The sequence below is a fragment of the Acipenser ruthenus genome, chromosome 8 (assembly GCF_902713425.1).
Source record: "Acipenser ruthenus chromosome 8, fAciRut3.2 maternal haplotype, whole genome shotgun sequence".
NCBI lineage: Eukaryota > Metazoa > Chordata > Actinopteri > Acipenseriformes > Acipenseridae > Acipenser > Acipenser ruthenus.
Genome location: NC_081196.1, coordinates 11,518,606 through 11,533,286, shown reverse-complemented (window position 1 = coordinate 11,533,286; position 14,681 = coordinate 11,518,606). Strand labels below are relative to the sequence as shown.

The 14,681-nt window shown below is 35.6% G+C and overlaps 1 protein-coding gene across 2 annotated transcripts in view; it reads right to left on the bottom strand.

Moving 5' to 3' along the window:
• LOC117972761 (metabotropic glutamate receptor 5-like) overlaps positions 1 to 11,278 on the bottom strand; it is a 79,748-nt gene extending 68,470 nt beyond the window's left edge. Inside the window, exons 1-2 of one of the 2 annotated variants that reach the window (XM_059028498.1) lie at positions 11,138 to 11,278; positions 4,881 to 5,770 (exon numbers count right to left, since the gene is read on the bottom strand). In XM_059028498.1, coding sequence (XP_058884481.1) covers positions 4,881 to 5,559 — 679 coding nt within the window. In that variant the 5' untranslated portion in view covers positions 5,560 to 5,770; positions 11,138 to 11,278. Of the gene's footprint in view, positions 1 to 4,880; positions 5,771 to 8,906; positions 9,434 to 11,137 lie in introns of those variants that run through there. The other variant, XM_059028499.1, reaches the window with a different exon arrangement.
• Positions 11,279 to 14,681: the final 3,403 nt, after the last annotated feature.

The following is a 14,681-nucleotide window of genomic DNA, read 5'->3' as shown; positions in this document are numbered from 1 at the left end:
GCCATTATGACCACCGAGAAATGAGTGGCGCTCAGTTGAGAGAGATGCAAATGAGGGAAGTTTGCGATTAAACTAGTAAGTCACATTAATTCAAATTATTGTATCAAAGAAGACACATTTTTAGAATCACTTTTAACATAAAATTGCTTTATGCATTGACTGATTGTAAGCATGTTGTGACTGAGTAAAAAATAATTCATATCGTGGTTATATGATTCTATTTTTGAAGATGTTTTTGGGAGCATATTTAAAGTAAGTTATGTGCCTGCATTTAAAGTTTGCTTTAGCCGTATTTACCAGTGTATTTTGCACCGTTTTGAACTGTGGTGAGCATATTATTAGCACAACACAGTGGAAATAATACTACTCAGTTTCAAATTACCAAACTGGTTTTAGTGAAAAACTGCTCACACTTTGTGGATTAGCAAAAAAATAGTGAGAAGTGGCATTATTCTGCATTTAAATATATGCAATACAGCTGTTTCTGAAACGGGGCTGTAGTTTATGTGTAAAAATGACATGCACTTAGGACTGCTACATGCAAGGGTGTTTTTTTGTTTTTTTATACACATGTTTTAAACAGCGATGAGCGCATTAGCAGAATATAGTGGAATTACATGTATAATTATCTTCGCTTCTCCATTACAATATGATTGTGGTATGATACTGTGTTTTACAGCTGTTATAATGGCTAAGGCTAAACCTGCCTGAATTTCAGTTCATATTACGCCAGTATGAAAAGGCTTGAGTATTACAGTGCTGATAATGTGAGATAACACTACTTTAAATTACTACTTATACACTTAAAATATGAGGCTATTGGTCAGTTTTTCAATAAACTTTCATAAATAATATTAAACATGTTAAACAAGTATTTTGTCTTTTATTTGCATTTTCACAATGTACAGTTCCAAAACGATCACAGATTTGTTTTCCCCTGCCGATTTTCTCGCGTTTTCAATTGTAAAAATAAACACTGAAAAAAGAAAGGAAGAAAACAAAGACACCTAATTATTAGATTATACATGTCAGGATTTATAAAAGGGGTTGCATTACATTATTATTTTGTTTTTGTTGTTGATTAGTTTTTACTGTGGGCCAATAGTTACAATGCTATAAAACAAGCAAATACCAGTTTACCATAATTAAAATGTAATTACGGCACCACTATACTTGTGGCAAAAACTGCAAAATAATTACTGACAATTTTTAGTTTTATCAGGCAGTGTTAGCATTAAATAATTGCACACAGTTATAATAGTTTTTTGTTCAGTATTTAGTTATTTTCAAGCTATAATGATAACAGTGCCATAATTCATTTTAATCCTAGGGTTAGTTGCATGTAGGAGCAGTTCAGTTGCTGGCTTGAGATGTGTCTTGCTAATTTTATAAAGTTACATTTTGCCCTTCCTTCAAAACCACGACCGCAACGCTGCTGGTACTGTGTCCTGACGTCATCGTCCCACCACAAGAAGAGCCAACACTATCACATCAGAACAGTCTTGTCATTTTTAGGAGGCTGTAGTAAGATTAAATCCCACACAGAGAAGAAGCACCAAAGATCAAATAGTTCTCATAGCACATCTTTTTCTGACACTGTTGTAACATATCTGAAAGGTTTTCATCTCGTCTTTTGATTTGAATTGTAAAGTTCGGGCTCTGCATGTGGCTGGCTGCTGAATAAAACATGTAACACAAAAGTTATTTGATCTTTTTCTTCGCTTGGCTGCACATTCACTACACTTCCTTCCTGGTTCCACATTGACAGTCATGAAGATTGAATAATAACTCAAATGAGTATTTTAATGAGCTCAAGATAAGGTAGCTCCCTTGCTTTATTCAACAAGATGGGCTAGTTATATGTTATCCCTCACAGAGAGACAAGCAGCAAAGCACTTTAAAACAAACATCAGGGTCAATTTTAATGATTTAAACTGAACAGATCTTAATACTGCTGCAGTTTAACTCAGTGTTAATCCCTTTAGTGTTTTTTTTCCCCAATGACTAACTGACCTCTTTATTAATATCAATAAATACACTTCAAATAAAGTGAAAAGAAATCATGCTTATGGGGTCTATTGAATTTATCTAAAAAGTGAAGGTTCTAAATACAGACAATGTCTTCAATACAATATCTGCAATCCCTTTGGTGTCTTTTTCTGAATACAAATTAACTTAGTCAAAGTTCAGACAAGCATTCTGACAAGAAGTATTTTTCAATGTTGGGAGGGGTGCTGTTTAATCATATATTCAGCGGTGGAAAAAAAAAACCCTGAAACTTGCTTGCTGCTCCCAATCTGGTTGTAAGTAAAACCGGTCGGTACCACTTACCTTCCAGCAGGTACATATCAAGGGTTCAGTGGGCTTATTATAATCTTCTGAGCTCATCCATGTGAACATGTTTTTATTAAATAATTAGTAAAATTACATTTGCCATTATTGTGAGTTGTTTGTAATGCAATTACTCAAGTATTATTATTATTATTATTATTATTATTATTATTATTATTATTATTATTATTATTATTATTATTTTGTATTAAGTGCTTTCATCTATGAGTTCAGGAGCTTGGTGGATCTTGTTACGAAGAGTAGGCACACACTGTAGACTTACCTACATTGCTAATCATCCATATGAATTGTTGATACATACAGCTAATGTTAGTTGGTAGGGTCCCTACAAGCCCATATGGATGGGGTGATGTTCCTTGATAATGTTTCATTCACTGGTTTAATAACATTTGTCTTTCTATTATATTTTTATAGTATTCACTGATATTAGTAAAGGGCTGCAATAAACCCCGTCACTGATTAGATAGTTAAAGTAGACCACTTATGTGATTTAACAACACAACATGTATGTACATCAACAACAAAAAAAAAAACAGACAGATAGAGGTAATCAAAACGATCATCAATTTACTGCATTAGCTGAATGCATTTAAAACTGCTTCCTATTATTAGAGTCTTTCTCTGGAGGGGCACCTGGGGAGCAGGGCATTTAGACTATGTTGTCAAAATGTGTTAGCGAGTTTCCATTCACTGTAACTACAGTATACACTTACTGAAATGTGAACATAATTAAAGGTTTCCAACTGTTAATTACAAATCTCAATTTTTTTTTGTATTCTTTGTCTACAGATATACAAGAAGAGTAATTGGTTGTGATTTATTGCCGGTTAACAGAAGCGAATTCTGAAAACAGGGCTCTTTATCTTTCTTTCATCTAGACTTTCCAGCTCAGATGAGTGTTTTTCATGGGCTTGATGACTGACTGAGCAGAACAAAGTGAAGAATAAAGTGAGCTAAGTCCTTGAGCTGCTCAACCAAGGTCACATCACATTGAAGAAAATACATAAATACGTTTGCATTTGTATTCACAATGCATTTTATTAATGTTCCCCACAATGCACAGTATACGGCTTCATATGTATAAAGCCTTACGAACGTATGCAGAACAAACACAGTGTTAGTGCTCACCTAAATGTACTTTGTCGATGCGAGCAACCATTAACTTGATGGAATTTAGGGTCATAACAGTCTTATACAGTGATCAGTTTGGTAATACAAAATGGTATCTAAAATTATTAGCACAGTTTCAAGTTTAAATATCCATATTTATTGATATTGTACTATAGTAAGGCTCAGTTGTGTAACACTTTAAAATATGCTATATATATACTTTAAAAACCTTTGTATAAGTCTGTTTTCTAGGTATTTTTAGGGGGTCCTAAAAAGGGGGGAGCGACTTATACACTGGTGTGACCTACAGGCTTTTTCATGAAATTGTTGTCTCAAAAAGGGAGGGGTGACTTACACACAGGTGCAACTTATACACCATTTTTTACGGGGTATATATATATATATATATATATATATATATATATATATATATATATATATATATATTAAAATGAATGTGCCTCTTATTAGGTAAAGATAATTGATCGTGTTGCTAAGTACATCATATGTACTTTTTCTTAAGAACTATCCATAATGACAACTCTACACTCTCACAGTTTCACTACATACATATAAAACAACAGTATAGATAATGTGTTGGTTCAAGAAACGTAGGACATCAATTTAAAATTGGGTTTTTAGACTGGAAAAATACATGTTTGTGACAATTCATAGTGCATAAAAAATTCAAGTAGAGAAATTGTTAAACCACTACGTAAGCACACGCATTTTCCTAGCTGGTAATTAGCAGTGTACTAATTTATCCAGAATACCCTCCCTAGTCCCTCCCCACAGAACCTAGAAATAGCATTCCCTCATCAACCTCTTCCTAGTCTCCCTGTGGGAGGTCAGTGTGGCTCCCAATAATAATCCAGTTTTTCCGTGGGAACATCACACAGTGCACTGTACATCGAGTCAACCCTGAATGAAGCACACCTCTGACAAAAGGATTGGAACAGACTGATATAACCACTATGAGTTCTGCTGCTCTAAAGTGTCTAAATATTGACTTCGGGTTACCAGGTATGCAAGCATGCAAAGCATTACAGGACTCTGCAAATCACAGATTGAAATTGTAACTCAGTGGAGCATAAGCAGTTGAACTCAGTACTAAAAGGCAACCTGATTCTTAATCTGAGACTCAAAAAATAACATTCTTTGAAATGTACCATAATGAGTACTACAGTAGCTAGACAGTCACCACAGACATTAAAAATAACTTCTTAGCCCATATCCAGGATCAACTGGGGGCAATGAAGGGATATGCACAAAAGTCCACAGTACTTTTCTTAATGCACAGCAAGGGACCATACCGCAGACTGTAAATAGATGTTCCCTCTAAAAGGTTGACATTAATATAATATAATATGGTGTCTGCTACACTATGTCTAAGATATCTTGATTTTTGTAAAGCTTACCTTCAGTGTGAATGGCTGAGACGTAGGTCCAGTTATATCTTTTTACAATGTCCACCATTGCCCGGGCCTGTTGAGCATCCGATGGAACCACCCTCATGAAGTACTTGTACAATGTTTTATCACTGAGGTCCATGCTTGTGGCAGAATAGGCAATTTGAGGTATATTAAAGAGTTGAAGCAGGTTCTGGACCTGAATGGCCACGGAGCTGGAGCCTGGACCTATCACCCCAACAATTGGCTTTTTGACAAGGACCGGTGTGGTGGCGCTATCTGTGCAGCGCACCAATCCCTCTTCTTCCTCCGAGGAGACAAGCGAGTCCCTTATGAATTCGATGCTCTGCTCCAGAGCTACAGCAGAATGCCAGCAGGAGTCCCGGATTTCACAGCCTAGGGTTATGTTTGGTAAGATTTTGGGATCTGAGTTGATTCTGTCCAGAGTATGGAGCATGGCTTCCACCCTTTGGATGCCATATTGCTCCCGTATCACCCCACACTTCCTCTCATGCACTTTGTCTGCAGGGGGTTGATGGTGGACCGAGAACAGGGCCCCAATGATGATGTCCCCAGTTACATGAGCAACTACCCGCCTTTCATTTGCCTGGGCGCCGACCAGGAAGCTAAAGTTTACCAAGCCAATTTCTTCTGATAACAAGATCACCAGCAACAGAAAGATGCTCATCTTTAAAAAATGCTTTAAGCTTGAGGAAGCTTCATTATTGGAGGAACAACACCAGGGGAAGGAAATTCAAAGAACATTTAAAACGCCTTCTGCTCTCCTGTGGACAAGGTAAAGCACTCATATGTCATTTCCATTCAGTTTTTAATGAAGAAATGTTGTCTCCAAGGCAACGTCTTGTAGAAAAGGTGGATGTGTTCGTAGGCTTCATCACCTTTGAAAAAGAGGAAACGGAAATTTACTTTTAAGATACAATCACACTGAGATAAAAAATAGTGTTGTTTTTCTTTCTGACTTCAACAAATCAAGTGATATTGAAAATGGTGAACTAGTATAGTATTTTACATGTACAATTGTCTGTACATTCAATGATTCATAATTATAAACTAACGCTGGAGAATCTACTCGTTAGATCTTATTTTACAGTACACTCTTCCACAGATTATAGAATAATATAGAGACCCATAATGCATTTTCTGCTTTCTCTGGAACCCGTAATATGTTCTATAGAATAGAGGGTTCTAAGTCTGGAACCGTTAAATAGGAGTTCCAAAAATGATGAATCATGCTTCTACTTCAACCTAGACAGAGGTTTCAGAGAAAGCACGAAGGAACCATTTGGTTCTATATACTGTAGAACTCCCTGCAAAGTGTTTTTTTTTAATTGGTGGTGATAGATATTAAAGACCATGGCTTTTTAAGGTCAGTCCCGTGCTTGTCTCTTGGATTAAGAACAATCTCAGTATATCGGATTGAACAGCGTGCAATAAATCATGGAGCATTCGTCACCACTGTAAAAAAAAAACATTCATCATTATTTTACAGTTTAGCTGGCAGCCGAGCTGCATGGTAATTTTCAATAAAGTGACTGTAAATCAATGTATGGTCTTTTCTGTAAAAAAACCCTGCAATTTACTATTAGAAAATCTACAAGATTTTACTGTTAAATAATTGTTTTAATCTTTATATGAGATAAAATCATTGTACAGAGAAATACATTTAAATTCATGTCAAACCAATCTAAAACAACAGTTTAAAATATTAAAATAACACTTAAACTCTGTTGAGTTTACAGTTTAGAACGGTAAAGGAATACTTAAATCCCTATAATATATTTTTCCCACATGTGCACGGTTAAAAACTTAGGTTTGTATTGTAACGAAATAGGACCCTTTACAAACAACATTGTCGGGTTCTCCTTCAGTAACTGGCGCCACACAGTCAAAACAAAACTCCGCTGCATTTCAAAAGCTGCGTCAAGCTGACTGCACAGCCGTAGAATGGGTCACTCGCACGTTAATTTGCTGAGTCCAGAAAAAGCAGCTCTCTAAACTCCAGCAGCCATTACTACCTTATGGTAACACAGCCCTCTTTATAATCTTAACACAATAACGTAATACAATACCCCACAGCAATGTACACAGATCCACAATAAGTAATTAGTAAACCATAACACAACAGTAAATAACAATAACACATCGATAAGTTACAATATCCCTAACAATTCCACAGTCCCAGCGTCCTTTGCGTTACTTGATGCAAATAAGCCGCGCAAATGTAAAACTGGGATTTTGCACGATTTTATTATACTCTACTAAAACGTAATGGGACGTGTACCATTAAGAACAACACAAAAAGTGTGCAAAGTGATCAGTACAGGCTAGTTTGTAAGACATTTAAAGTTCCTACAATAAGTAAACACACAGAGGTACTGTTCTTGAACGCCAGCTCCTGCGTTCCTTACTTAAACACGTTTTCTAAGGGTGAAACGTAAGGGGATACAAACAACCTAAAAACAGGGAATTCTTGTTATTAATAATACGAACAATAATACCATTATTATTATTATTATTATTATTATTATTATTATTATTATTATTATTATTATTATTATTATTATTATTATTACTACTATTATTATTATTATTATTATTATTATAACTGCCTTAAGCAGTAAATGCAGGTTTCTTTAACAACAAAATGACAGTCATAATGCGATCGAAGGTCAATATTTTGAGATACTAAGATGAACTTCCAAGATTTCACGTTTTTTCTAATGTTTTTTTGTAGAACACCGTATGTTAGCTCCTTCAATACACTACAATACAATGAATCAAATATGTAACAATAAATAAATAAATAAATAAATAAATAAATAAATAAATAAATGTCTGATATTTAAAAAACGAACAACTTAATACAGACAAAACACCACCTTTTAGCCTCATGCCATTTTTTTAATAATGAAAAATAATTTTAATTGTTACTGTGTCGTAGTTAGATTTGTTGGCTGTTTCTTTTTGTTCGTTTCTTGTTAAAAAAAACACTTTTTAAATATTATTTATTATTTAAATAATAATAATAATAATAATAATAATAATAATAATAATAATAATAATAATAATAATAATAATAATAATAATATAAACTGCATTATTATACATTGACCTTAATAAATCATTTTATTAAACAGTGTTTTTGAAATGTCCTTGCTTTGGAAGATTTGATTGAGAAGGTCTGTAGTTGTCAATTGCTGTACGTGCACAACAAGTACTATCAAGCGTTTGGGAGCTGTCCGTGGTGCTGAAGCACATAATAATACAATAGGGCATTTCTGACAGTGTTCATGTTTTATTTTCAGAAATTGAAATACGGTCAAGTCATATTCATTTGTATATTACTATTGTCAAGCGATAATATGATCACTTGTAACGGCAAAAAGGTTCACTGCACACCATTGTTCAAAAGGAACACAACGCACCGAATCAGAATGTTTAAATCAACAGGGCGAGATGTTTATAACAAGACCCTAGTCTAAAAAATGTGTATATCGAATTATAATGCTGCACCCTCTTGGGAAAAAGAGTGACTTTTTCAATTATGTCGTCATTTTAACTCGTCGTCGTGTGACATTTAAAATCAATACCCCTGAGGGAGAAATAAAACACCTTGAAGAAAACTGCAAAGGAATGAAAGTGCAACAAAACTCTCCAGACGAGTTCATGTTACAGTACCAGCAGTGTTTGTGAAATGGATACAAGCATTGTAGTAACGACCGTTACTAACCTAAAAGAAACACATTTCACTACAGTAAAGACTAATTACAAAACATGCAGGTAACTGAATAAAGCAATAAATACATACATAAACGCATAAACAAATAAATACATACATACATCACAAATATGATATCAAATACAACCGCACAATATTAAAGAAAACAATATCAGCACGTGCATCGGTATTTTAAAACTGGGTATTCCAAATGGGGAGACAACATGTCTTTCATAATATGCCATCTTCCACGGTTTAGACTCTTTAGGACTGCATCCGGTACAATTGAAACTTACCTTTACAAGACTGCGCAGGTCAGAGCTTGTGTATGTAATTCAATTCCGTTCTTATATGTTTTTACTTATTGCATTGGCAATGTGGACCCACTGTTCTGGCAGTGAAAGTAAAAACACCTCGTCTCGTCTTGTCACGCAGCAAGCTGTTTCCAAACGATCAGTGTTTCCCCCCTCTAAATACAGCGGCAACTTGCGCCTGGGTTTTTTTTTTTAGGAAAAGTACTTGTATTTAAAGACACACTCTACTCGTTCCCTTTCTTCTGAATTCCTACTTATGCTTTAAAATATCCACTGCAAGAGTCTATTTAAAAAACAAGTATATTCCCGATCCCAAGGAATGTCTACAAAACACATAACCAATCAAAGCGACTCTTAGTGCACCCTTGTGTTATACCAATATACTCTGCAGCTACCAAAAATGAACCTGCCTGTGAGTAAGCCTCACTGCGCTGAATTGTTCATGCCTTAGAGAAAGAATAGATATCCCACATGCATAAGGGTTGCATGATCTAATCAATCCCCGAAAGGATGCATTCTTCAGTTATGCCTCTGACCTGCACACCCCACCCCCCTCCTCCCATCTCCTCTCCCATCCTCCGGCCCCCTCATTCTTTCAATAGGTTGGATGCCGACCATAACTCAGGGTAAATTATCTGAATGACCGTTAGGTTATTGACTAACGATCCAATGACACTTACCAATCAGCAAAAGACTGGGCATGCATCTTATATGGTTATTGACTTTCTGATAAGAGTTGACATTTGTAAACAATTTAAAACTGTAATAAGAGATTTCATTCTTTTAAAAAAAAATGTATTTCTTTACAATAGCCAGAACCAGTATAATTCCAGAGCGCCATCTTGTGGTAAAGAGCGCAGATTATCGAGCACCACCCAAGTCATCTTTCTATCTTTTCTATGATCTATATTACACATTTCGCTATCGTGTGTCGATGACTTATACATGAACGTGGCTTTAATTAAAGGAGCTTTTTGTCATAATATTGTAATATTTGTCTCACTTTTATACAACACACATATGCTAAGCACAACCTATTGTCCGGTTGTGCCTATAATCCTGCACATTATCAAGCGTAACTCTATCAAATCCATCCGACATTACCACATCATCCTAAAACTCACTCAAATAATGGTATTGTGCTTAAAAATAAAAATAAAAAAGCTGTATTTAGTGCTGATATACGCTTCCTGCAGGTTAGAGTCCACAGTGCACAAACATGATAATACACTATAAACCTCTATTGAAAATGATGATTTGGCGTATGAACAATACGAAAATATACACACAGACACAGACACAGACCATTTTTTTTTGCCTCCGACTTCTTTTTTTAATGTATCCTGTTTTCAGTGGATTGTCCTTTCTCAAGATCAAAACGTCTTTATCGATTTCATTTCACGCATACCCGATTGGCTAAGCTGCCCCCAGATTCGTCTATACTTGACCAGTGCAAAGGAATGCAACAGTATCTTTATTGAAATGTAAAGGGAGTATCAGAGAGTAGGGTAAGCTGCTCAGCGTCATTCGAACTGTATACAGTATATGGACTGATAATGCAAGAAAGGAATCATTATTTCAAATGGTACCGTGACGCGTCTTATTCAATAATTATACTCTATAGTTGGGTAGTCTAAATAATAAAGCTAATTTTCAAGACGACTTGATTTGATCCACTTAGATGGCCAGTTAAGTGCTTGCAATATCTGTCTAAAATTCGCTTTATATGCGTAGTTTATTGCCTGTTTATTGCGCACATTAGCCCCAGTGTTTCGGTTAAATAGTGATGTTTATAAATGATATCTCAGCATAGCATTTAAATTAATTGAGAAAACTCGGTTAAAGTATCACATGTCAATTTTACTAATAGGTTAACTCAAACTGCTAAATGATATTCACAATACCATGAGCTACAATCATAAAGCAAACAGCAATTCATGCCCTGTGTAGTTTAGTTCTAGTGATACAATAAAGTGTACTTTAGTACCAGGTTTAAGTCATTATTTATTTCAATCATATTAATGAAGATGCGGGCTACAAATTTAACATATTTGTACATATCATAATTTTCCTAACGTAGTGTTGCCACACTTACAACAGGAATATAGTTAAACTGGTAGCCATCATTATTTGACTCAAGCTTCTCTCAATATCAACATTCTGTTACATGAAACAGGAAACACATATATTTTTTTAAACTGAGTATTACATACCTGAATAGTTGTCCGGGATTTCATATAACCTAGATAGTCCGAATCTAGTATATTCTATACAGACCACTGAATGAAGATTTGAACATCACGATTAATCCACTTTTCACCATGGCAACAGAAACATCTCTCTCTCTCTCTCTCTCTCTCTCTCTCTCTCTCTCTCTCTCTCTCTCTCTCTCTCTCTCTCTCTCTCTCTCTCTCTCTCTCTCTCCCTCCCTCTCTCTCTCCCTCTCTCTCTCTCTCTCTCTCTCTCTCTCTCTCTCTCTCTCTCTCTCTCTCTCGTTAAGTAAGCATTTCTCTTTTAACACGACTTAATCGATCACGCAGGAGAGATTGGGGCAACCGATGCACAGTTTATTCGAAGAAAGAAAGCCCACAGTTTTAAACAATAACGGTTTTTTTTTGTTTTTTTGGCATGTCTCTCTCTGTAGCAGAATGTGTGACTTTCTATCCATGTAAACCGTGCTCAAGCAGATTTCCCTGACAACATTGCACTGTTAGGATTAATCACGTCAAATGCCATTGCCAACTAGATGGGGGATTATAGACCAGCGAAAAATCATAGCTAAACATGCCTGTCTACTCAATTCCATTAACTCCATTTCCTGTTTGTACAGCACACGCGATTCTTTTAAAATTTCATTGCCCGTCAACTGTAATTCTCTTGAGATAGACCTTCAGAATGGGACTCGTGCATTGATGGTAACTCAGACTGTAAAGTCCAGCACAGTAATGGTAATCACATATTGTGCCGTAACACAACACATTTACGACTATGGTAAGCTAACACCATTTATTTTTTTCTTTAATGGCTTCAAATAACCAACTCAGGTTTGAGCTCATATACCTTGGATTGTTTCTTGCTAGTACTGCTCCAGTAAAGTCAAATATAATCTGAACTAGCAGTCCATCACATTTTCTGCCTCTATATTTCACACCTGTTACCACAACCTGGGAAAGCTTTTTTTCTATGGTATTGTAGAGTACTTTTCATGTTTCTCATGGGATGTTTATGCAAGTACAATACAAAATAGTAAGTTCAGCTTTCTGTGGATGGTGCTGTGGTTCTGAATTGGAGCTATGGATGGGAATTGCAAACCAATAGGGATTGATTCATTTTTGTATTCATTCATTTTTAAATAACTATGCCAAAAACAATACGTTTGCCTATTTATGTACTGTACAGTGACTCAGAAAAGATTTAGACACCCTTGCTGGTTTGTTTCACTTGTGGGTGGAACATTTGTTGCCCATTTGTTATGACTGCAGATGGCAAATGTTTTGCCCATTAACCTTCAACAGAACACCTCGTGGAAGATATTAATTACAAAAAATGATGTTAATTTGAAGGTTAACTGGACGCAGAACCCTTGTTTGAGACAAAACATTTTTAAAAGCAAGACATCTTACAAGCGCAGTGGCATCCCAAATGTTATCAATGTATTAATTTATTTTTTAAATATTTTTGTAGATTGGCCACTTATATTATAGGGGACCACAATTAGTAACTGTAACATGCTAGATCTTAGGCACAAACTGGCGACCACGCACACCGCCAGCAAGAGTCTGAACAACTAAGCAAAAGAACCTTCAGAGGTCAGAATCTCTAACTGACCATTACAGAAGGAAGGTGTTTGAGAGGAGTAAAATGGGCAACAACAGTCTCACGCCCATCTTAAACCAGCAATGGTGGCTGAACCAGTGCTTGAGTCACTGCATATAAAAAGTGAGGCAAGCACAAAAACTGTATTAACTATGAACTATGAATGAACGCATACTATGAATGCGTCATTTTATATTGACAAACAGAATAGGCATAATCTGAACATAAATAACACATTGCAGCATACCCTCAGGCAATATGCAGTCTGATCCAGTAGTTTAGCATGTTCCTCTATTAAATTAACATTCATAATGCTGAATGTATTTTTCTCCAAGCACACTGGCTCTGCACATGACAATGCGTTTTAAATATGGATTAGGCTATTACCACCACAGTGGATAGGCTAATAAATGATAACAGATAGGTTGTCACAGTAAAATGGCATTATAAAATAGGTCCAACTTTAGTCAATGAGTGTCAACTAGATAATGTCATTTTAGTGGAATAACAAAGTGATATATATTACATCTACTGCTACAGAGCCAACTCCAGTAGGTAGCTATTCTATCAATGGACCTGTTTTCTTTTCCAATGTGTATTATATGCACTTGCCATAGTTTAGTGTTCTTCTGAATACAAATCTATCCTTTGTCATGCTTGCCTATGCTTTCACTATTCGTTTACACATTGATTACATTCTTATCAGCTGCACATCAGATATATAGTTAAGAACACACTCTTATTCATACACACTTATCCACTCACACATCTCTCTTAATCCCTTTACTTCGGGATTTGTCTATTTGCAATACCTCCAGCTTGCATTAAAAATCCACCATTTCTGAGATCGTACTCTGCTCCTTTTATAACCACACAATAACTAATCTAATCTGTACAGTACTTGCCACTATACTGTAGATGCAATCTAATAATTCAAAAGAATAAGACGACCCTTGTATACCTTTAATTATGAAGTATCCAATAGCCGTATATACAAAAGGTATACTTTCTAGTCAAACTTTAATAAAAAGCTGTAACTGTGTCCTCTTTATGTGTTGTTGAAGGGTAAGTACAGCAATTAATAAGCAGGGCTGGTATTAAGTGGCTTGGTTTGGGGAATAGCCACAACTCATACCATTTACTCAGTGAATCGAGATCTTTTTCAGCCAAGTGAATCAAGCCAATCCTGATCATTGATCTGAAGAGTTCATGCTGTTTATTAGATTAACTGTGACATACAAACACTAGCAATCACTGTTATAGACTAATGTTGCAACATTGTGTTCCCCATGGCTTGTTTTGTGTCATTACCAAAACTGATTATTCTACGCTGATTAGATCTTACACAGCTTGCGTGTATACTGTAGACCCCAAGTGAATTAGTGCCAGCGCTAGGCTTTCAATGCACTTCATACTACAGAAAACACTTATTTTTAGATGACCAGGTGTGTTAAAATCAATAAGTAGTTAATATTTAGATATATTCCTTTCATTACATTTCAGTTATGTGTAGCGCATTCACTTGGTTGTTTTACATTGGTCAATCCACTGCTTCCAGGATGTGCAGAAAAAGACATTAGTGTGTAGAAAGCTTACTTACTAAATCGTGCTCTTCAAAATGCAGCTGTAATGTGGATAGAAAGCTACAATAAACACCTCCATTCTTACCTTGATTATAGATTGCTTTCTGATTGCAGAGCGTAGCATTTCTATCCACAAACTGGACCTTGATAAGGATGTACACTGACACCCCCTGCTAGACCAGGGGTAGAATGACTGCTAATTTGACAGAGTCGACTAGTCAAAGTAAAAATATATTTTAAAACTGTATGGCATCTTTTAAAACTATTTCTTGATTTTTCTAAATGTCCTGTATATGCTACTCGCTTATTTCATCAGTGTCACAATTAACTTCCGTTTCAATGCAAACAGCTGAATACC